Consider the following 24,195-nt stretch of genomic DNA (forward strand, 5'->3'; position numbering starts at 1 on the left):
CCCCCACCCCACCCCTCGTGCCCAAACAACACTGGGAGGAACAGACCTCAGGCCAGATCCTACCAGTACCTGCATTTGAGTGATGCTGGATTTACTGTGCCAGTGCTAAGTACAGGATGCTGTGGGCCAGGCTGGTCCCTGGCAGTCAGCGTGGCTCACCTCCGGCACTTCTTCTCCAGCAGCGTCCCCCCTCAGCCACGCTCCCAGCAGATTTTTTTTTTTTGCAGTGAGTTCAGCCCCACAGCTGAGGCTTCTGTGCTTTGAGACCTTTTTTGTGTACTTAATATCATATTTCAGTCAAACAGTTCCCAAACCCATAGAAAACTGTATTTACACCCAAAAGAAACCTTCCCAGCCCACAGCCTGCCCCCCCCCCCCCCCCCCCTCCCGGCACATCTGCATCTCTGCAGCCAGCTCAGCCTCTCAGACCAGCTCCACAAGGCTTTGGAGGCCACTGCTCTGCACCAGGCTACCAAAAAAAGATGCTCCTATGGAGGAGAGGAGAGCTTTGGAGGAAAGGCCAACCTCCCAGTCACGAGGCTCACCAGCTGGGTAGTGCTGAAGATCCTCTTTACCTAGAGCCCCCGTCCCAGACATAGAGCTGTGTGACTGCAGCTGGAAATGCTGCTCAGGACCCCTCTACAGATGACATGGCAGCCCTGGGCATAGGCAGATAGCGTGGTAATGGGACAGCTCTTGGGTTTCTCTAGGGCAATATAAGAACACAGAGTTGGGCAGAAGTCTCTCTGTCCCTCCATCACGTGAGATGGAAGCAGACTCTCCCACTCCCCTCTGCTCTGGTACAGCTTTGGGAGATGCCAGGATGGTTGCTCTGCTGGGGGAGAAACCCGAGCTTGTGGCCATGCCTGAGCTGCCCTGGGATGCGGTGGTGGATCCAAGAGGAGCGGTGCTGGTGGCTTCAGGAGGTGGATAGCCTCCTGCAGCACCCTGGGGCTTCTGGAGGCTCCAGATAGCAGACACTGGCCAACTCGCCTCCATGCTGGGGAAGTCTCCTCTGCATGCAGAGCCAGCTGTTCCTGGCACTGCCACCTTGTACTCTGTCCCCTGCCTTCCTGGGCTTGGTAGAGGTGGACCATGAAGTCACTTGCAGGCTGGTGCAGTTCAGGAGGTCCAGGCTGGAGTACACTGGAACTGGGAGGCACTGGGAGCAGGGCTGTCTCTGCTGTGTGGCAGCCTGTGGAGCCCTCCTCAGTTCAGAGATCCAACAAACTGCCCAGCTGTCAGATCCAAAGGAGCTGTGTGCCATGGCAAACCCACTCCCACTGCTCCTGGTATTGCTGTTGCATCTGATACCCCTCCACCTGCAGGTGCAGCTGGGGCCATCCTGCTGGCTGAAGGGGTTACCACCTGTCCTGCATAGTTGTGTGGGGACCCCCAGTCCCACAGGGACATGGTAGAGGATGGAGAGAGGCATGACCTGTCCCTAGACCACTTGGAAAGCTGCTCCCCCCTTCAGATGGGGGAAGGAGGCAGCAGGACCATCGAGGTATCTCGAAAGCTGTGTTTCCACTGTTACTGAAATCAAAGAGATGCTGGCAGGGCTCCAGGTCCTGGTCTGGTGCCCCTTTTCCTGCTCACCACCCTGCTGCCCCTTTGCCAGGGTAAGTGTTAAGGAATGCCCGATGCGGGTCCTCGAAGCTGATGATCAGAGATGCCTCCTGGGGCCATTTGTGTTCAGCAGCTGAGATCTCATGGCCTGGATGCTGCTCAAGATCTTCTTCTGGTGGCCCATCATAGTGATGCCCAGACTCCGAACGTCCCTGGAGAACAAAGACACTGTCAGACACCCCACAGACCGTACCTGTGCCGGGTCCCGGAGGGACACTGCTGCTCCCGTTGTGTGCGCACCCCATGGACCAGCCCAGGACCTCATGCCTGGCTCCTCTCCGCTTGCCCATCAGCACAAGGCTGCTGCTGCTGAGGTCCAGGAGCATCCTGCCAGGGACAGAGAGGCTGCCATTCCCTTGGGCACATCCTCCTGACACAGCTGCTGTGATAGCCCTGGGGGGAGCAGGGGGAGGATCACTGACAGGCTAGTAGGTGACAAGATCGATTCTCTGAAATTGGATTCAGTTTTAGCGAGATGTCCTCAGATAACCCAGTCAGAAAGACGGATGGATGATGAGCCTTCCCCACTCAAAAGCTTCCCTGATGTGCATGAGAAACAAGGATCAAGATCAGCTCAATCCCACAGCAACGGCCCCAAGTACAGCACCCGATCAATGCACATGACAGCCTACATCTCTCCATCTTCTCTTTCACAGGCTCCTTCTCTACCTGCTGCACCTCAGCCAAGGCACACACCGTCACTGGAACTGTCCAGCAGCTCCATGCCTTTTCACAGGGAACAAGTCTCCTCATAGGTAGAAAAGGTTGGTGCCAGCCCTGGCACTGATGCTAACACCAAGGGATGGGGAATGTAAGCCCAGAGTAAGAGCAGGTACAGTTGCCATCTTTTCTGGTACCACTTGAAGCATCAGCCACTTTGGTGATGCCCTAGACAGGTGGCAGAGCAGGAGGGGTCATGGGACATGTCTTCCCCAGCTCTCCTTACTTAACCCAGCCTTAGTCACTTGGCTGTGACCTTCTACTCACACCACAGCCCTGGACGGAGCCTCCCTGCCCAGCTGCACTGAGCAGGGAGCCAGTCCAGCACACTGGGTTTGAAGAAACTCTGAGGTGCCCCCAGCTCTGGTAGTTTCCCAGTGATCCCAGAGAAGCTGCCCCGTATGGCGCAGCCACGCTCTGGTCCAGGCATGCCTTTTTCAGGGGACACAAAGGTGAGAAGTGCAAGGAGATGGCAACCTCATATCTGACCTTGCTTTGATCTGGAGGTTGGATTACACAGCCTCCTGAAGCATCTTGCAACCTGAATTACCTAGGAACCTATGATGACATTGGAGAGCCACCACAGAGCACCAAAGGTGACTTGGTACTCACACCCTCTCAGTACAACTCCACTTTCTCCCAGAGGTCAGCACAGCCTTGGACATCATCCCAGGTCTCAACATCATTTGTTAAGGGCTGTGTCTCTGGCTTCAGGGACCAACTAGATCGAGCAAGCCAAGGCAGGACGGTCACTCTTTGGGGCTAGTGGGGCGGTGCAGGGCAACCCAACCGATGCTGTGTGTTCTCTGGTACTCACTCGATGTCCATGCGCATCACCATGCCCAGGGAGGAGTACCCTGCCATGGCAAAGTTTTCCCGGTAGTGCCCCAGCCGGATGGAGTCCAGCCAGTCCTCCACCGTCAGACAGCTGGCCAGGTCAAGGAGACCCCTCTCAAGGCGTGTTTGGGTAAACCTGGGAGCAGGACAGAAGGGGTTAGACCAGGAGGTATCAGTCCTAGGTGGCCAGGTTGGGAAGCCCACCTCCAAGAGCCTGTGGGCCTGCAGCTGAGGGCAGGACAGAGCCCTGGCAGGCTGGTGAAGGCAGGCACATCACTGCGTGGGCACTGCTGCACGTATTGACCAGACCCTGGCGTGGGGATGCCACAGTGGGAGCAAGGCAGGAAAGTGCAGAATGAGTCCCAATGCCCCCGATGACCTGCACCCATGGGCCCTACGCATGTCCATGGTCGCAGGGGAAGCCACTGCTGCTAGAGCTGGATAAGAATATCCACGTTTGCTGCAGCCCACGCGCTGTGCCCAGCACCAGCTGTCAACCCCTGCTCATTGTGGCAGCTCAGGCAGCCCTTACCGGTTCACAGTGGCTGTGCACTTCAAGTTGTCTGGGTTGCGGATCAGCTTATCCAGGATGCCGACAATCTGGGAGAAGCGTGGCCTCTCACTGCGGTCCTTCTGCCAGCAATCCAGCATGAGCTGGTGCAGCGTCGTGGGGCAGCCCATGGGGGCAGGCAGGCGGTAGCCTTCCTCCACCGAATTAATGACCTGGAAGGAAGCCACACACCGAAGTGGAGCTGCACCCTCACCCGGCTCCCAGCACCCCAGACGGTGGCACACAGGGCAGATTCCTGGTGCATGAGCTGCTGGGGCCATCAGATGGGGAAGCACGGGGGGTCGTACACAAGATTCATGCTAAATGACATGTGAACTGCCAGCGAGCTTTGAGCAGTCTCTGTGCAGAGCCAGAAGCAGACTGGATACCACGCACATACAAGAAATCACTGCTATGGCAGCAGATTTATTAGTGAGTGGTCCAACAGGTCTAAAATACTGAGCTTTCCTCCAACAGACAAGCCACGAGAGCTGCACTCGCCTTCGGTTGTTCTACAGCCAGGGCTTGTCACCAGCAAGGCTGGAGGGAGCCCTGCTCGAAGGGACCATGCAGAGGAGGCGGTGTAAGCCACTGCGTCCCTGCCCTGCTGTCACAAAAGCCACTTTCTAAAATCATAAAAACACTAGGGAGAGAAGGGACTCTCTGGACTCCCAGAGCAGGGAGAAGGCAGACAGACTTATAGTCCCTGTAGGCAGGAAAAAAAAAAAAGAGAAAAAAAAAGAAAAAAAAAAAAAAAAGAGGGAGCCCTGTGGTTCTGCAGAGTCAAAATACTAATTTTATTGCCTCCTTTTGGAAATTTTGCTCCCATTGTAGCCAGGAATATAACCTACATTTTCCTGCAGCTTTTATGCTACTCTTGAGGTGACTCCACATAACTCTGACAAGCCCAAAGCCTGCTGCTGGGTGGTGAAGCCTGGAGGTCTCAGCAGCCTCCCCTGGGCAGTGGGAGGGATGGACCGGCAGCACTGGGTGCAGAAGGGACTGGCAGGCTAATGCAGCCAGCCTGCTGTGATCCCAGGGCAGCCCTGACCCCTTCCAGGGAAGGAGAAAGGTGACACACCAAGTGCTGAAGCTCTCCAGCCAGCAGAAAGGCTTGTACCGAGCAGCAGGCAGGGATGGGGAGATCCACAGTGCCTACAGCCAGGAGGAGCCGCAGCGCTGCAAGGGGAAAGGCTGCGCAGCGAGGTGATGGGCACTGATGTCCCCACGGAGGGGACAAGCACACCGTGCACAGCGCTGCGGGGATGTGAGGAGAGGCAAGGGCTGCTCTCGGGGTCCCTTTTTCCCACCCACCCCCCCGCTAGGCTGGCCTGGGGGCGGGCAGGAGGAGAGGCAGGCTTGCCACCATGCTGCCCCGCATCCACTCACGTCGCGGTTGGTCATGTTCCAGTATGGGCGCTCGCCGTAAGCCAGCACCTCCCACATGACGATGCCGTAGCTCCACACATCGCTGGCCGAGGAGAACTTGCGGTACGCGATGGCCTCCGGAGCCGTCCAACGAATGGGGATCTTCCCCCCCTAAAAAAAAAAAAGTGAGCGACAGTGGAGGCTCAGAGCATGCAGGGCTCGGGCACCCCTACCTCTCTGCAGCTGGGACAGCATGTTGGACAAGTGATACACTGGGATGGCATCTTCTGGAAAGGACTGAGGAGGCAGTTTGCACAAGATATGCCTAGAGGTGTACCTGAAGGATGACTTCAAGGTGATTCCAGTAAAGCAAGGAGAAAGCTGTGCTGTTTTGCAAGGTCATCTTCATGCACGCCTCTGGCCCTCGGTGTTGAAGAGAGAGGAATTCAAAGTGATGAAGTGGGACCGAGGGCTACTAGACTGCAACAGCACAGAGCACAAGCAGAGAGCCTGACTTGAGCAGACAAGGAGAGTGATGGCATGTGCTCCCTGTCCATTACCACTCTGGCAGGCAAGCACTGAACAGGAGGACTTGTTCAATTAAAGGACCATGCTGACAAAAACCAGAAATATATAGGCTATGGATACGTTTAAGCTGGAAATGTAGTTGCCAGCCCTCTGAAGAGGGAAGTTGTGGTGTAGGGTGTGTTTCCCAGACCAGCTAGGGTAAGCACGATGTGCCTGGGAAGAGCTTTCAGGTATTCCTGTCTAGGGAAAGTTGCCTCCCCCCGAGTCCTGCCTGCTCTGGCACACTCCTTTGATGGGGACTGAAGATGAATGATGTGTCCTGTGGGGAAGTAATACCCTGAGCAGGTCGAGGACAACAGAGGCGGAACACAGGATACCATCTTATCACAAGTTTCTGAACAAGAAAGTACCCTCATTTTCAGGATACCCTGAGACCTCACCAGAGATCTCATGCTCTTGATCCTGTCGCTGCACCCTTGAGCTTCAGCTCTGTCCACACTGCACCTAGTCTTCCTCCAAGCAACCAGCTCTGGTGGGTTTCACTGTGCCAAGATGTCTCAAAGACTCTGTTTGTGACATTCCTGGTGGCTGCTCCATCCTCTAGTGACCTTCCTGCTTGCCCTCATAGGGGGGACATGAGACAGCATCCCTGGAAACTGGGCAGGATTGAAAAGGGTCAGCAGGTAGGTTAATACATGAGCTCTGGTCACTCAGGTCACCTTCCTGACCCAGTGTGGCCACCGACATACTGTCCCTGGAAACTTGTGCACAAAGAGTGGGAAAAAACTCAGATTAGGGAAAGCTCAGAGGCTGGCTCGGTGGGACAAAGGGCAGACTATGTGTGTGTCTGTAGGCCACAGACAGGGAGATAGGCTGCTTCGACATCAGCAAGCCCTAGCTGACCTTGGGCCCCTTCTTACCATTCCTCTGGGAGTCCCAAAGCCAAGATGTGGAAGATGCTGTACTTGAACCAAGCAGCAGGAACCTTCCCCAAAATTAAAGGATCTGGAATATCAAGTGATTTCTTGAGATACCAAAGGGAGCAGCTGAATGCAAAGACACACAGGACTCTTTTTGGCTCACTTTCCACTTTGCTGAAGTCAAGCCAAGAGCTGAAGGCCATGTTCTTCAGGATGGGCCACTGTGCACTCATCCCTCAGAGCTGCAACCACTTTGGGCCATGCTCTGCATTGCCATCAGCTACTGCAAAGCAACCTGAAGCTCTTTCTGCTTCTCTAGCCTCGGTCCTTCTGAAAAATGATGCTCAGACTCCTCAGCTGCAGCTTCAAACTGGCCTGCATCAGGAATCATCTATCCACCACATTTTCCCAGCCAGAGGTGTGCCTGTGGAGCACACTAATGCCTTTCATGGCCAGAGAGGAGCAAAAAGAGAACATTCCCTCATTTTGCCTCTGAGGACCTCCAGTGGATGAGCACACCAAGCTCTAAGGCTGCCAGGTTATCCAGAAAAATCTTAAAATGGCTTCACAGATGAAAGTATTCTACATTAAACCAAAATTGCTTACGTTGCAAAGCCAATTGCTGCCCTTTCCACACCTCTGAATGAGGAAAAGTCATATGGAAAAACTAGTGTGTGGCCACACCACTGGGGAGCGTATTGTAACACCCACCTACTGCCCAACGGCCCTAGGACAACTGAAGACATGGATGGAGCTACACAGTCTAGGGAAGGGCTCCAACGGGGACGTGGGAGCATCCCTGTGCAGTGGGCCATGCGTGCCCACGGGAGCTGTTGGCTGGGGAGGTTTGATGAGCTCCCTGCTCTCCTGCCCTGCTTCTCTTATTTTTACTTCACACTTCAGCGTTGGGATGTCCTTGCATGAAGGACAATGCATGAAGGCTCAGAAGCTCTTTGTGTTCATGCTCTTGGTTCAGGTATCAACAGCAAGGTGACTAGCTCCATTCCTGCCCTGCCTAGCTTGACAGTGTCCGACTCTCCCACCACAGTCACTATCAGTAAGGGTCACCAAGACTGCAATGCTAGGAGCCACGCACCGTGGTGGTGTACGCGGCATCGGGGTCATCCTCCAGGATGCGTGAGAGGCCAAAATCAGACACTTTGCAGACCAGGTTGCTGTTCACCAGGATGTTGCGGGCAGCCAGGTCCCGGTGCACATAGCCCAGGTCAGACAGGTACCTCATACCCGCTCCGATGCCACGCAACATGCCCACCAGCTGGATGATGGTAAACTGCCCATCACGTTTCTAGAAAGAAAATAACCCAGAGTTCATTTGTGGTTTCCACCAGCATCCTAGAAATGCTGCCTTTGTTAAACTAACGCCCTGGTACCTCTCGTCTTTGGCTTAGTACCTCCTCTAACCACAGCCCCACTCTTCTGCCTCCCCAGCCCCCTTCCAGCCCTCCCAGTGCCTCGGACATGTCACTCAGGCAGGTGTCCCTGCCTTTGCAGTGCCACGCTGGGGAGCTGGCTGAGATGCCCTGGATGCTGGAGAGGTGACAGCCCTGAGCACACACTCCGGTACAGGGGTTGCAGTGGCCGTGAGGCTGAGAAGCAGGAACCAGCCTCTCCTCCAGCCACATAGCCCAGGGGGATGTGCAATGAATAAAAACACAAAAGAGCTCCTTACCCTGAGGAAGGTGTCTAGCGAGCCGTTCTCCATGTATTCAGTAACAATCATTACCAATTTGCCTGCAGAAGACAAGGGAGGTCAAGTTAGCAGAGAAGTCACCTTCCTCCGGGAAGCCCAGTGCCAGGCTTTTGCTTGGAGAGACATGAATCCAGGCCTGTGGATCTCCCGCAGCCCTGCAGAGCCGTCTCACCCCTGCACCACGCAGGACAGGGACAACAGTGGGGATGTGGCAATAAACCTGAAGCTTACCCCTCCCTCCAAGTGCTATTGATGTGGCTAGGTCAGCTTCATTATCCTGCTGAAATCTGCATGCCATTAGCATACCGCTTTGCATCAGAATGTGCCTTTTTGGAGGAAGACTTCAAGTAATGATTTAATACAGACAGCCTTTAAAATAAATGCTAATGGGTAGGACATCTCCTAAACTGATGAACCTGACCTGGGGCACAATGCGGAGCAAGGTGGGGAACTGCCACGTGGAAAGTTTGTCCTGTAAGAGAAGGCGAGGGGGTGGGATGGAGGTGACCCTGGCTAAATGGACATCTGATGACCCAGCAACCAGGGCAGCTGAAGGATGGAGCGCACCCAAAGTGAGCCCTGACCCCCGTCTCCCAGGGTGCCCACAGGGAGATGCTGCCCAGTTCTGCCCCACCGTAGCATCCCATCCCTGCCAGCCACATACTCCTGGTCACCACCCCCTCCAGGTGGATGACGTTGGGATGGTCGAACTGTGCCATGATGCTGGCTTCGCTCAGGAAGTCCCGTCTCTGCTTCTCCGTGTAGCCTGCTTTCAGTGCCTTGATGGCTACGGGAATCTCCCTCTTCCCCGGCAGCTTCAGGCGGCCGTAGCACACCTCTCCCGACTCCCCTGCAAGGCAAGGGAAGATGAGGGCATGGGGAGCTCCTCAGCTTCTTGCGCTGACTCACCAGCACCAGGGATCACCCAGTCTGCTGGGATGCTCACAGCATGCTCCAGCCCCTCAGGATTCCTGGGCTCTCCGAGTACAGAAAGTACTCGTGCCACGTCTGGGAACTGGGCAGAAATAGCAGAAACCAGTTCTCTGCTGCCTTTTACTGAAGGCGGTGGGCCTAGAGTGGTGATTACAGTGGCCCTCGCTTTACCACTTTTAATGAACAAATTTGGGAGTCTCTTAAAGCAGCAGGGATGTCTCTCAGCCACGCTTCCTAATGCTGCTCAGGGGTAAGCCCTTGGGGTGCTGCTGGTGAAGTTCCTGCTCTGTCTCTGCCCTGTGCTTCCCTGCAAGTCCCTGCTCCTATGCAAAAATCCCTTTTGTTCTGAAAATTTACCATTTTTCCTTAGAATTCCATTTGCATCTTGTCACCCCAGCCACTTGCTCTGAGCTTTCCAAGCAGGGTGGCCACGTTGGAGCACCCATGCAGGACAGGCTGAGCCATCTGCTGTGTCAGCCTGAGCTGTCAGTGCCACGCTGGCTGACAGCAACCCTCTGCACCAGGCTGCCTCCAAAGAGTTTATTTCATGCACCAAAAAAAAAAACAATCCAAAAACCTAAAAAAATCCCAGTGTCTCCATGAGTTTGACTCAGAAGGATAAGGAGCAGCTGAAGCCCTGGTGGAACGCTGTGCCAGTGCTGCACAGCCTGCTACGGTCCCAGTGAGCCACGAGGACGGCACAACCTCAGGCCATGAATTGCCCTGAGCAGATGCAAAGAGGCAGCCTGGCCCAGGGACTCACCAGACCCAATGACCTTCTCAATCTTGATCCGGGAGGCCTCGATTTCACGGGTGAACTCATGCACGGCTTGGCAGGGGTCCTCGTATGTGTGGGGATCCACATAGAACTTGGACTCGGGGAATTTCACTGCCGGGTTTCAAAAGGGAGAGAGGAGGTAAGCTCTTTCAAGCAGCCTTGCTGACAAGTAGGGGCACCCAGCAGCTGGGCAGAGGATGGGCAGGGGCAGGACTTCTTGGGTTGACATGCTGAGGAGCCACAGAGGCTGCAGCTCCAAGGAAATCTAAGGTGCTCTTTGGCATAGTAGTGTCCTCAGAGCAGGCCAGGACATGGCTACCCAGGTCTCCTCCATGTGATTGTCCCTCAGCATCACCCCCCTGCTCCCACCCCTCACCTGTGATGAATTTTCTACTCTTCAGGCCTGCTGGTGTCTGGGAGGAACCTGCCACAGTCTTATCTCACGCTGTACAACCCTTCAACCCCATTACCAGGCTGCCCCTGGGATCAGAGCTCCTGCTCAGCTCTCCTAGACGCATCCCCAGAAGCAGGCAGTGGTCAAGCCCCTCACCTCTGGAAACCACAGCAGTGCCAGGAGGTCCCTGTCCATCCACAGGGCTGAGATCCCTCACACCCCAGGAGCAGCAGCAGGGGGGTTCCTACCTTGCCCATTCTGATAATGCATCTTCTCCTCATCGGAGTCCTGGAAAGCTTTGCTGTACCCACAGTGCCTGCCATGGGGACACAAGGGTCAGAAGAGGTGTGCCCATCCCTCACTCTCACAAGCAACCCAAAAGCAGGGTGGAAGGCGGTGCATGCAGGGCTGTAGGCAGCCCAGGAGGAGCTGGAGCTAACACCTGGTCCTCCACCAGCTGCATCCCCGCATCTTGCTGGACAGACACTTTGGCCTGGAGCAAGATACTTTCCAGGTGCTCTCCAAGGCTTGGCAGCTCTAAAAGCTGCAGCCCTTCGGTCTGCTCTGGGCAATGGCATGTGTGCTCCACATGCCTGGCTCAGCCATGCTGAGATGTAGCACACACAGTCCCTCTTGGCTCTTTTTGATGGAGAAGAGCTGTCTCCACTCCCCCTAGCCCATCCAGTCAGCCCTTGTGCTGGTACTGGTATTGCTATGGCTATCACTGTTGGTGTCACTACTGCTATTCAGCCTGGTGGCATTAAGGGAAGGTCTGGAGATTGGCTTTGCCTCAGGGAAAGTGGAGGCAGGGTGACCCCTAAACAAAGTCTCTTGGTTGCTTCTTAACCCCTGACCTACGGATACTCTGGGCAAACTGAGAGGAGAAAAGTTGCACCCAAGCTCTCCCATCCCTCCTGCCCCACTTGGTGACAAGCTGCCCTGACCTCCAGAAAACACTTACCTCTTCTTGCAGATCAGGACCACCAACAACGCAACAAGGCCAGTGATGAGTGTCAGGCAGATCCAGACGATTGTCATTGTGTCGTACCGGAGAGAGACTGGAAGAAGCAGGATAGGAACGAGGAGAGCTGGAGTAGGGAGCACTTTGCTGAGCTCAGGAACTTCCCTACCCTGGTGGGGTCATGGTCTTCAAAGATAAAGTGCCATCCCCCATCCAGCCTAGCTTTTGGGCTCTCCTAGTGTACAGGGACCGTTTACACACAGGGAAACCAAGCACAGATCTGGGAAAGCCATGGTGATACAGCAAACCAGTGCACAGAGGAGCCTGGAGCCTCAGGACCTCTTCTTCAGTCTTTTCTGCCCTAACTGCTATGTCCTTCCTCCCTCTTCTTTCTAATGTATTAGCACATCTCAGGAGGGCAAGGCCAAGCAAGCCCTGCAGGCTGAAACTGCAGGAGACATGCCTCCAGCCTCACTCCCTGTGTGGCAGAAGAACAACGGCCAGGGAGAAGGGCATCACCACCCCCATGCTCCCTACCCCACACTTCCCACATCCCACAGCTGCACACACTCACCTGGCTTCCCCGTTTCCACCTCCACAGTCTGACTGAACCTCCCGCAGCCAGCAGAAGTGCGAGCCCGAACCTGGAAAATGTAGCGGGTTGCAGGCTTGAGCCCAGAGATGGTGGCAGTGGTGCCCTTGGATTTCAGTGTCGAATAGCTCTGCATTTCCTTGTCCTGAGGAAAAAAACACCACCAAAAAAACCTTGCTGCATCAGCACAGCAACCACAGTCTTCCAAAATGGTCCTTTGTGCTGGCTGATAGCAGCAATTGTACCAGCAGGATTTAAACCATCATGCCCCCATCTAAATCTGCCACGCTGGGACCGCTCTGCGGCACTCAGCTCAGCGTTACCTTCTCATAGTACTTGATCTCATACTCCAGGATGATGCCATTGGGCTGGTCTGGCTCTTGCCACAGCAAGGTGACGCTGTTCTGGCCCGTGCTCTCCTGGTGGACCACCACCACCTGGGACGGGGCTGGGGATGCAGACAGCAGAGTGTTAGGTGCCTGCTGGCGGGGGTCCTGCATGGGTGGGAGCAGCAGGACACAGCAGCAGGGAAGGGAGGAGCTGGAGCCCCAGGCAGGACCCCTGGTTTAGACCATGTTTCTGTTTTAATTAAAGCCATGTGGAGATGAGTGCTGTAAAGGGGCTTGCAAACAGATTTTATTCGCTTCAGTTGCCTCAATCTCTTTCCCATGGAGCGAGCAGGCACTGAGGAGATTAAAGAGGAGGGCACTGTCCCAGCATAGGCAGGAGGGGACAGGCTTTGATCCAGAGCCAGAAAGGAGGCTGTAGAGACCCCAGAAAGACCCTGACCCCCCTGCACCACCTGGGTAAGGGGGAGAGAGGGTAATTGCCCAGAGGGGTGATCAGGGACTGAGCATCAGTCTAAAGGTGCCCTGGGGGTGGTCTCCTGCCCTGAGATACTTGTCATCTACCTGGGCCTGAGTTGGGAGCCTGTGAATCAGTCTTTACCTGCCATTCCTGAACTGGAGCTGTTGCAGCTGGGGGAGCCAGCTCAATGGCCTTTTTTCCTGCTGGAAAAATCCCTCCTGGAAGGACCCTAGGATGTGTGGTGGATGCTGCAATGGCCAGGCACAGCCACTGGGTCCTCATGGAGACCCATCTCCATAACCATGAACTCATGGAGAGGGTTCAGGCACCACCTGTGACCCTAACTGCTGGGTGAAAAAGGGTATGTGGCAGCTTTGGGGAAGACGGAGCTGCCATCTGCCGTGGCTGCAGCTCAGGGGTGTCATCGGAGTAGCACAGAGGCTGCAGCAGCAGCAGGGCACCCAGGACTGAAAGGTAGCACTTTCAGCTCTGTTCATCTTTGGGCTGGCTCCTCTGAGAAGCAGAAATCACTGTTGGGACACAGGACGTCAGAGAGCTGGGTCAGGGTGGGATGGTGGGAATCAGCAAAACCCCATGGGCACATGCAACCCCACCTCTCCAAACAGCCCCAGGGCATCTCTGCTTCGGCCACTCCTGCCCCGCTCAGCCACCTGGGGCTGGGGGGGACACACAATAGCAACCAGCACCCAGCATGGGCAAGCCACCCTGTGCAGTACTGTTGGTCTCCCTCAGCCCCTTCTGGTGGGCAGCGATACTCTGTGGTGGGCAGCAGCTGGAGCACCATGCAGGCACAGCATCTGAACTTCAGTCACTACTAACTTCCCAGCCCCGCTGGTTTCACTGCCCAGCATCCACTTTCCACCAGAGAGGTTGAAATGAGAATATTCAGCCCTTCCCGAGAGCATCCCCCTTCAAGGCACCAGGCTGATGCTGCTTGTCAGCGCTAGGAGGACTCATGCAGGAGGGAAGCCAGTGGGACTGAGCTGTTTGGAGAGGGCTGAAGGAGCACTATGGGCAGGCACTAGGAACAAAAGGGCCTTGTTCTCCTGCCAGCCATGAGCTAACCCAGCGAGGCTCCCAGGTTTCTCCTGCTGGCACCACTGCTATGAGAGCAGAAGGGGCTCAGCATCACAAGGGGCTCCTGTGGGCTCATTTCCAATGGGGAGGATTAACAAGGAGGGTCAGGCCCTGCCCTGTCCCCTCTGCCCACGCAGCACGCTCCATGGAAAGGGGCTTGGCTGGGCTCTGCAATGGGGAGATGCCCAGATGACCCTGGAGCGAGGTCCTAGCCCAGCTGGGCTAGAGCATTGCTCAGAGGTACCTCCTAGGAGAGAGCATTTCACAGCAAGGGATTTGCAAAGATGAGATGTGCACAGGAGAGACTTTTCCCAGCAAAAATTGCTGTCACTTGCCAGGGCCTGGCATCAGGGTGAGTTAATGTCGCAGCACTAGCAAACTAGTAGGCTGCAACAAGGCTTTTACCATCACATCCCAGGTTAACTTCAATAACTAGTTAGCACACCTTGCCCTAGCACAGCCACCAATGCCCCACAAGGTTTCACAAGGTCATCTACTGCTCGTGCTGTTTCTTCATCCTCTTCAGGCCAGTCCACCCTGCTTCTTGCCTCTGCTGCATCCTTCTCCTTGTCTCTCCTCCACCCAGGGCTGGCTCTCACTCTCCTCCCGCTGCTTCCTCCAGGCCTCTCTCCATCCAGAGGTCCTCCTCCATGCCCTTCAGAGCTATTTAACTACTTAGCAGGAACCAGCCACAGCAGCACCTTATCCACGTCAGCCAACCCACCGCCCCTGAAGCCAGCCCACAGCTGTATATTATCAATGTTAATTAACCTGCCTTCATTCCCCTATAATTCCTCTACAAGTTAAGAGCAGAGGATGAACTATGGCTTGGCCCCTTGGAAAGGGACAGAAGGCTGAAGGAAGAGCCTGAAAGATTCGTGTTCTGTTTAGTGTTCCTGTCAATAAACAAGTGTTCTCTGTGTCCCCCGTCTCCTACAGAAAAGGAGCCTCCGCCAGCAGTTACAGGCTGAAGTGGAAGAAAAGGATGACGAGCAACGGTGAACCAGAGAAGGGTAAGGGTTGCCTTGGGCAGTAGCTTGTCTCCAACCCAACCCAGCTCCCTGAACCTACCTTCATCAGCAGAGAGGACAGGGGTCAGCCCTCGTGGGTGTCTCATGCCCATCACCAAACCAGCCCTTGGCTGCTAGGGCAGGTTGTGGCTCCTGCAGATACTGGCTGGGGCAATGTCGGAGCTACATCAGCAACACCCGTGCAGGCAAAGCCTGAGGGGGGGTGTCTGCTCCTCCTACCTGCCTGGTTTGTCGTGATGTTGGCAACTGCAGCTCTCCGGGACTCCAGGCTGAGGTCAGAGACACCGTTGACAGCCTCCACCCAAAAGGAGTAGTTGGTGTGGGCCAGGAGGTTGGTGACCGTCAGTGCTCCCTGCACCAGGCTCATCTGCTGGGGCAAAAAGCGGATCCCACTGCCACACGCCTCGCACTGGCCAGCGTCCCCCGCACAGCGCCTGCAGACCACGTTGTACACGATATCAGCGCGTCCCCCCTTGTCCAGGGGTGGGCCCCACTCCAGTGTCACCGAGGTGCCGTTTACACTGGAGATCAGGTTGACGGGAGCAGAGGGGGGGCCTGGAAAAGAAGCAGAGGGTCAGGCAGAGCGGGGGCTGCTGAAGGTATCAGGACTGGTAGGGTGAGGACCCATGGGGAGATGCATCTTGGGCAGCATGTACCTGCGCGTATGTATGATGCTACAGGGAGCACAGGGCTGCCCAGAGGGGAAAATGCTCCAAAGAGAAGACAGCAAAGACACAGACGGGTCTCAGGGTGAAATGTCATGGAGGTAAGATGCTCTGGATCAGGATGCCAAATGCCAGGCAGGCAAGAGCTGGTGTTTGTCTGGGGGAAGCAGGAAGCGATGGCGATGCATGAAGATTTTGGGGGAAGAGCCAAGGTGTATGATGGGCTGGACAGTGGAGGACAGGACCTGCTCATCTGAAGGGAAGGGTAAACCCGCATCTCCTGGGGAGATTAGCAATCCGGGGTGGATATCCCCTAGGGAAACACAAGTCAGATGTTGCTGACCTGTCTTTCACCCTGGTTTCAGCTAGCAGCCCCACACCTTTCTGCCCTGCTGGACCCAGTACAGAGAGGACTCCTCTGGGGATGCCCCTCAGAGCAGCATATTGCAGAGGGCTGAGCAGAACCCATATGACAAACCCTGGTGCCACTGTTCCCCCACAGCAACAGAGAGCACAGCAACACCTGAGGATGAGACAGAGGGCAGTGGGGGAGTGCAGCTAAGAGGGTCCCATCCCATGTGCCAAAGGGTGTCCTGGGGTTGAAAGGCTGCTGCAGTGCACGGGGCAGTGTGCACAGAGGCAATGGTGCATGCTGCTCTCTGCCAGGGAGCATCTGCTGGGTCAGAACATGATGCCTGCCCCACCACAGCACAGACCTGGGCAGCGGGGGTACTCACGCGTGCAGGCGGCTGAGGGGGGGTCCTGCACCGCCCTGTAGAAGCTGCTGTCGCAGCGGCACACGCGGGCTGCCCGGCTCTCCGAGTGGCTGTGCAAGGGGCACTTTGCACAGAGCTGGTCCCCAGGGGCTGACTTGTAGAATCCCAGCTGGCAGGCTGCAGAGGAGGGAAGGGGCAGAGGTCAGAGGGATGCGCCTGGATGAGGTGCATGCCATGGCCTGGCAGACCCCGCCAGCACAAAGCTGCACCCCGCTCTCACCCCCATCCCAGAGCATGGGAGCCAGCCCTCCCCCCAGTGCTGGGTGAGCCCCCCTCCAGCTGTCCAGCTGGAAACCGGGCTCTGTGAAAACTGCTTTTGTCTCTCCCCCAGGCTGTACTTCTTGCCATGCTGGTACCTGTTCTCCACTGTTTCACAAGCAGACTTGGTTGTTTCTGCTTTTTGTGAGCTGGCTGCAAAGCTTGAGGTGCTTTCCTTGATCGGTGCCCAGAGCTCTCCCTCCTGCAGCCACCCCTCTGGCCCAGGGCAGAGAACGCTTGGAAGCTCAAACCAGGCAGCACTGGAAATCACCTTGTAAACTCTTCTAAGAACCATCATTTACTGGGCAAATTTACAGCACAGTCCTCACCTCACAGTGGTCACCATGCTACACATGCTGGGTGCGCCCAGACACCCAAGGGCACCCACATGGGCAACTTGAAGAATTAAAACACTTGGGACATGGTGCAGGTCCCCCTGCAACCCCCCTCGGTGTGCTGCTGCTGCACAAAGCAACACATTTCCTTGCACAAACCAAAGGAAAATGCGTGCTGTTTGCTCTCGGTGGAGGGACAGCAAGACCAAACCAGCCAGCCTGAGTTTTTTTTCCAGCAACACAACCAACACAACCAACACAACCCGCCTTCAGTTTCTTCCCCTCCTCCTGGTGCTGGGGGCTGTGTGGCAGGAGCAGCCGCTCATCCCACGCCAGGGCTTGCATCAGTCTGCTCCATCCTACCCCCACTTCTCCCAGCAGCCCCGCGGGTGATTCATTTGTCACACAAACAACTCATCTCGCGTTAGGCAAATCGATTAGCTCAAGAGTGACATGTGGCATGTCAGGTATCTGTCTGGGGGTGGAAGGATCTGTCCTCTTTTGCAGATTTTGATTCCAAGTAAGGAAAAACAGGCTCTGTCTGGGTCCCCGTATTCATCAACTACTTCTAGGACCAGTTCCAGTGATTCAAGCATTATTTCTGGCTCTGACTCATTTCTGTTTTTCCCTGCTGAGGTAGTAATACCTTCATTTTCCTGTCTTTACCCCCAGTGGCCAGCTCTACATACAGCCTCAATTTTTCTTCCAAACATGTAGAAGAGTTTTGTTTGTGATCCAGTATCCCTGGTGGTCTGGGTCCCTCTGTGCTGTCTGTTCTGCTTCTAGGTGCTGATTTGTTTTCTTATTAATAACACTCCCTTTCCTTGCCACTGATCTCCCCAGACTGACTGCTACCAACGTACACAGTGATACAACAGCCTCTTTATAACTAAGCTGCTGACCAGCAATGGCAGCTGAAGGCAGTGCTCCAGCCACACACATCCCTGATGGCTTGCTAGTCCCTCTTCAGACCCTGTCACCAGTTTCTGGGGCAGTTTTGCACCAAAGGCTACTTTAAAGTCAGGGAAGCAATACCAGCAGAGGGATGTACGCGTGCTGCATGTGCCAGAGATGCTGGTATCGTGGACTGGTCTCACATTTTGGTACAGCAGGCTGGAAAAAGCAAAGGCCAGCAGTTCCAGAGTTTGTTCCTCCAGAAGTTCCAGAGTTTGTTCCTAAATTCCTGCTTCTCCACTTCCCAAAGGGCATCAGAGCAAGGAGCAGAAATGCCCAGACATGGGGATGCGAGGGAAGGCAGATGGGACTCACAAGGAAATTGCAGCGGCCTGGGGCTGGCTTTGCTCCCCAGCTCTCTCGACTCCTTTCACCTCCTCAGAGGCAGCAGAAGAGGAAAGAACAGAGGAAAGACAGAGCTGGGAGAGGGGGTGTGCTGTCCCCAGCCAGCTGCACCAAGGACAGCCTGGGACATTTGCTAAACCCTGGTGCTGACTGGTCCTCATGATGCCACACGTCAAGAGAAGCAGGGATGCTCTGCCGTTACCAGGTGCCCTCTGCCTAACACTGCAACACCCTCCAGTGTTCCACCCCTTGGTTTGGGGTGTAAGGCTGAGATGAGTGCTGGCACACCCTGTTCTCAGGTGGGGACAAATCTGGGAGGTAGCTAGCTGGGGGGGGGGGGGGGGGGGGTGGGCGGAACCAGCAAATCTTTAAGAAAGAAAAGTTCCCAGCTTTTCCCTGTGGAAAAGGATGAAAATGCAGCATGAGCACAGTCTACCAGATGGGAAGCAAGCAATGAGAAAGCCCCACGGTCCGTGCTGGGCAGCGTGCATGTCAGGATCTGCTGCCTTCAACCTCTGCCAATGCCCCTCGGACCTGCAAACCCCCATCATCTCTATCCCTGCGGCAACCAGGGACTCCTGATTCAAAAGACACCTGGAGTGGTTCCCCCCCCTCTCCTAATATTTAATCAAGGGCAGAGAAATCAGTGCTACATCAGGTATGAAGAGACAGGCCAGCAGGAAGGATGAGAACACGAAGCGCAGCAGATTTGCACCCAGCAACTGTTATCACTTAGCATTTAATGCTGTAAAAAAACCCCAAACATCATTAATTACCTGTAGCAATGATTCACAATTATTTTAGATGCATTCAGGGGGAAAATCATCCTAAATGACAAGCTATAGGTGAATATGTGCACCAGGTCAGAGCTGTTGGGAACTACCTCCTGGCACCTGGACAGCTGAGCATGTGAGGAGGTGGGAGAGCAACTGGGGCTGGGGCAGGCACCGCTCTGGATGGGGTCAGACACCTCTGTGTGTCTCAGTGCTTGCTTTGGATGGAAGAAGGACACACGTGCAAAGCAGGCATGGGAGAGGGCACCAGCCTGGAACCTGCACAAGAGATGAAATCCCTGCAGTAGAGAATGACAGGCATGTCCTGCTCTGGATTGAGCTCTCTCGTGCCAGGCCAGTGACACGTGGAAGACCAGGACCTCCTGGGTTAGCTGTGGTAAAAGCAAAGCAGAAGAGAAGTGGCCAGCAAGAAAAATTCAGTGAAATGCACCAGGTCTAAAATTTACAGGGCTCCAGAGCCATGGCTGTAAGCACACACTGAAGCCACCAAAATCTGAAGCTGCCCACCAGGGAGGTGCAGAATGGTTGTCCTGCTGTCTTCACAGCAACCAGCTACTGCTGTCTGCCACAAGTGCCCCCCCAGGAGCCCTGCAGAAGATAGGGATGTTTGTATTTTAAATTATTGCATGCAACTGATAACCTTCCTCTGTGTCTGAGGATCTCTGGTCCCCTCTGTGGACCACCAGAAGTCCTGCTATCGGTGTCCTTCTGGCCCCAGTGCCATTCCTCCTGTAAAACCCAGCCAAGGCTGACTGTCCTTGCAGTTTCATCTCACAGGGTGGTTTCACAGTGCACGTGGGACAGCAGCAGACCTTCACCTGCAGCCCAGCTCAAGACTTGCACATCTACACTGTGCTTACAGCCCAGACACTTGGCTGGGCCAGTGTCACAAGCAGAGCCTACAGAAACCAACACTAAACCTGTGCTTGGCACAGTGCATCCCCAGCCCTCTGTCACCTAGGTGGGTCCCCAACTGCCATCCCAACCTGTTTGGGGTCAATACCACGGGGCATCCACTGAGCCCCCCACCCTGCACAGCACATCGTGCCTGTTTTTTCCCAGCCCATCAGCCCCACTCTCTCACACATCGCTTGCCCAAGGGGCCCCAGAGCAGCAGGTTTGTCTCAGAAACAGTGAGCATGGGTAGGGCTCTGCCAGCCATCTGTAGTTCGGTCCATTTGTTTCCCTCCCTCTCCATCCTCTGGGGACAGGACAACATCTGCTAATAAGCTGGCAGAGCTCAGGAGATGATAGATGAACCTGTCGGGGAGATGCTAGCTGAGAATGAGCCACTCTTCTCAGGCTGAAGTTGCCATCTGGGACTAGCGCTCTGCAGGTGGCCCTGGTGGGACCACTAAGGGTGACTTCAGTGCTGCTGCAAATGCGAGCATCAACCCCGTGTCGCTCCCTCTCGGCTCCATATTCAGCCCAGGAGGTTTGGCCAGGGTGAGGGCATGGCTGAGAGGGTGCCATGGGGCAGCTTAGCAGCACTGGTGCCACCGATTGCCCACCTCCCCGACCCTGCAACAAAGCTGAGCATCAGCAAGCAGCAGAAGAGCAGCAACGTTTCTCCCTTTGGCAGTGCTGGGAGGAGATAAGAGATGGAAATGAGGGTGTCAGAGCCACTGTGACAGCCAGAGACAGGCACTGGTCCCAGAGCCCTCCAGGCTGCGGGAGAAGCTGGCACAGAAAATCCCAGCTCCTTTCAATCCAGTTTAGGCATGATGCCTCCAACCTCAGCTCCTACATGACACAGACACTGAAACAGAAGCATGTTACTCACAGTCATGTCTTAAAAAGAGGCATCCACCTCCTTGCCCCAGACCTTGTGGTTCTGCAAGGCTGTGTCCCCTTTCCCTGCAATCCCAGGCTGCGTCCCCAGGTTGGTCAGTAGTCTGGAGGGGGTCTGGGGGGCTGGCTGGGGTGGCTTTCTCAGGTAAATTCTTGGTCTGTAGATCACACATTGCTCTGCAGCCCTCCTGATGCTCAGTGCACCCTTTGTGTGCTGCTTGCCCCTGCACTCTCTCACACCCCAGACCACTGCCTTACCCCTAGCCCCTGAGTGGGAACAGCCCAGTTCCCACCCTGCAGCCCCTTTGCACAGCTCACAACGCTTTCCACCCCCAATATTACCTTACAACTCATCACACCACTATACAAACCTGAATTTGCCTCATATCACCCCAGACTCCACCTCACATCACCTCCCCACTCCTTGGTCCTTCCCCCATCATTCAACACATCCAGCACTCCTTTGCACCCGGCATGTTGCAGAGAGGGGGACAGAGGGGAGTTTTCACCCATGAAGATTTTGCAAAGCTGGCAAAACCCTCCATATCAGGCTGCAAGCAAACGGCACATGCAGCAAAGGGCATCCTGCACAGCTTCTTGCCCAACACCCAGATTTCACAGCCACCAGGACATGTTGTGTAAGAAGGACCCTGCTCTTCCAACTAGAGTAATTCCACTTGTAGTGCTGGGTAAACTGGAACCATGGTGTTCCAGACTGGCTGCATCCCAAACTGGGTATCTGCATGGTGCTGCCACAGAAAGATCAGCAGGTCTTGCCTCTTGCTTGGAATACAGTACTTTGGAAAGCACTCCTGCTCTTCTTCCCTACATCTTTTAAAAAAAAAAACCAAAACCCAACAAAACAGGAAACATCTGAACCCTTCTGTGGGAGCGGAGCCGGGGTGGTGCTGTGCAGACTGACGTAGGTGAGGCAGCCTGGCACGCTCTCAGAGTGAAGGCTTTTATATAAAACTTATCTGGAGAAACGCTACAGCTTGCAGGAGTTGGATGGAAACAGGTGGCTTAATGCTAGAATTAGAAAAAAGCTGTTTCCAAAACTCAGTTTTGTAGTGGAATTTTAGACAGAACTATCCAAGGCTTCTGAAAAAAAAACCCCACAGTTTTCACCGGATGAAAAACAAACCCAGAAAACGCGGCGTTCAGGAGGGAGCGGGGCCAAATGGGAGCCACTGGTGCAGATGGCAGTGCTGGAGGCAACCCTGCATCCCTGCTGCAAGGCTTCAGGGAGCAAATATCCTTAAATGAGGAAAGGACATGCAAAATACCAAGGATTTAATCCCAACCCCTGCAGGAACTGGTATGCAGCTTTGGAGGGGATGCACACATGCAGACGGCTATGGATGCATACAGGGGCTGAGCTTTAAAATCAAGGGTGCCCAGCACTCCAGCAGAAGCAGAATGAAGAGCATCACAGGGAACAGCACAGCCCTCACCCCCGCACAGCTGAGCACCACCAGCTTCTGGATCCCTTTCTCCTTCATGGGGAAGTGTCAGAGGCAGCATCTTGTTTTCAGGAAGGGGAAGAAGTTGTCACACAAGAAGTGGTGACACGAGTGGGATCTGGATCTCATGTCGAGTACAGAACAAATTTTTGGCACGGTCCTACTGCTCCGTGGGATGAAAAGCATCTTCCCCACGCAAGGCAATCACACCCAACCTCCAAATATGCCAGTAGCGAATTTAGGCTCCCCAGCCTCCCATTGCGTTACACCATCCCCAGTGTCAGTGCTGGTACAAAATGCCGGGGTTTTCCCACAAGCTGCCTATTTCTAAATTCCCCAACAACAGCTTCCCAGGCACCTGAACAGTGGTACCTCACATCCAGAGCAACAACCTGTGCCCACGACCTGCACCTGGGCAAATTCTGTGGAGAAAAAGATTGCAAACCAAAAAAACCCCACATTCCAAAGCTAGTAAAGGTCTTTGAGAGTTGCCAGATCCATCCATCACAGTCCCGCTGCTCTTCAGCACTTCTTACAGGGACTACAGAGACCTACCAAGCACAAATGAAATTTGTTTCATCCCCATCAATACCCTGAACTCCAGTCTAGCATCATTCTCACCCTTCATCCACGTCAGCGGCTAAACACACCAAACTCAGAGGAAAAGTGACAAACAATAAAATATTCAGCCAGGGACACAAAACACTGTTCTGTTGGTGGGGGAAAGGCAGCTCTGCAGTCATCTCTGCCCTTTTTCTCTGTTCCTAACCAGAAAAAAAATATCGTTTTAGGTGTGTGTGTGGGGGGGGGGGGCTGCTTTTTTTTGTTTTCCTAGAAAATGCAATTGGCCACTTGCTGGAGTGTTAGAGGAAGGGATGAAGATGCTGGACATGCTGAGATCACCTCACCCTGTGCCCTGCCTTCTCCAGCGTGCTTGTTGAGCTGAATTAGCCATGCATGGGCAGCCCAGAAGATCTGGGATCCATACAGGCTGATTAGCAGCCAGATCTGGAACTATAACCTGGAAGTCCTGGTACAAATCAAGTGTGAGTCCAAGGATCCCATCCCAAGGCTGGATAATCCTCCAGGGGAAGAAGTTTTTCCTAACGTCCATCCCGAACCTGGCAAGCGGGTTGTGTTCCTGAGACATTGTCTTTGCAGTCTGCTCCCATCTGAAGTCTGATACCTGGGTCCTGAATAGTCCGAGATTATATGATTTGGAAAACAAATTATTTTCTTTTTTTTTTTTTTTATAGGATACAGGGCTTTGCATGGGATAAGCAGAAGGTGATATAATCTTAACATCCAGTATTGCCTGCATTTTACAAAGCAGCTGACTGGCTTGCAAACCAATAATGAAAATCTTGTGAGCCACTAAGTTCCTTTGATTTTCTTGCCTGGCGTCACGGAAAGGCCGTTTGCATAACTCCCCTAGCGCGTCTTTGAAACTATCACTGCTCCTGCCCTTGAAAGGTTTATTTTGGTACAGTCATGGCAGAAACCCTACGTGGTGGGCAGCCAGGGCACTGGTGCAGTCTAACTCTGGGTATGACCACCTGGTACCCTGCCAGCAGGCACCGGAGGCTCTGAGCAGGCATCACTGAGTGCAACACAGGCACCAAGCCTGCGGTTCGGAGCTGGCAAGTGTGCGCTGGGACTTGCATTGAAAATCTCCTTGAAATCCACACCAATTTGCAAAGAAATGTGAAACATATTCCAGCGTGTTTGTCCAGAGCTGCAGTGACAGGGTATTTTGACATACATTTATCTGTCCCCTTGACACATGGTATATATGCATAGGCAGGACCTAAGGGAGGTGGAGCGCAGCCTGGAAGCTGAAATCCCAGGTTTGCTGACTGAGAGGCATGTGTGACCCCCAGGTGCATTTTGGGGGCCCCTGTGTAGCCCAGAACCAGGAAAAAGGGGTTTTGCTTGGAGTCAGCCCAGCAAGAGCAGT

At 54.5% G+C, this 24,195-nt stretch overlaps 1 protein-coding gene across 1 annotated transcript in view; it reads right to left on the bottom strand.

Moving 5' to 3' along the window:
* Positions 1–395: 395 nt before the first annotated feature.
* The window catches only part of EPHA8 (EPH receptor A8), a 51,528-nt gene continuing 27,728 nt past the window's right edge, over positions 396–24,195 (bottom strand). The window contains exons 4-17 of the mRNA XM_014278828.3: positions 16,260–16,415; positions 15,077–15,412; positions 12,245–12,369; positions 11,904–12,066; positions 11,330–11,426; positions 10,617–10,684; positions 9,960–10,085; positions 8,928–9,113; positions 8,243–8,304; positions 7,649–7,858; positions 5,126–5,275; positions 3,719–3,909; positions 3,167–3,322; positions 396–1,781 (exon numbers count right to left, since the gene is read on the bottom strand). Of these exons, the coding sequence (XP_014134303.2) occupies positions 1,667–1,781; positions 3,167–3,322; positions 3,719–3,909; positions 5,126–5,275; positions 7,649–7,858; positions 8,243–8,304; positions 8,928–9,113; positions 9,960–10,085; positions 10,617–10,684; positions 11,330–11,426; positions 11,904–12,066; positions 12,245–12,369; positions 15,077–15,412; positions 16,260–16,415 (2,141 nt within the window). The 3' untranslated portion in view covers positions 396–1,666. The remainder of the gene's footprint in view (positions 1,782–3,166; positions 3,323–3,718; positions 3,910–5,125; positions 5,276–7,648; positions 7,859–8,242; positions 8,305–8,927; positions 9,114–9,959; positions 10,086–10,616; positions 10,685–11,329; positions 11,427–11,903; positions 12,067–12,244; positions 12,370–15,076; positions 15,413–16,259; positions 16,416–24,195) is intronic.

This window comes from Falco cherrug, chromosome 3 (assembly GCF_023634085.1).
Source record: "Falco cherrug isolate bFalChe1 chromosome 3, bFalChe1.pri, whole genome shotgun sequence".
Lineage (NCBI taxonomy): Eukaryota > Metazoa > Chordata > Aves > Falconiformes > Falconidae > Falco > Falco cherrug.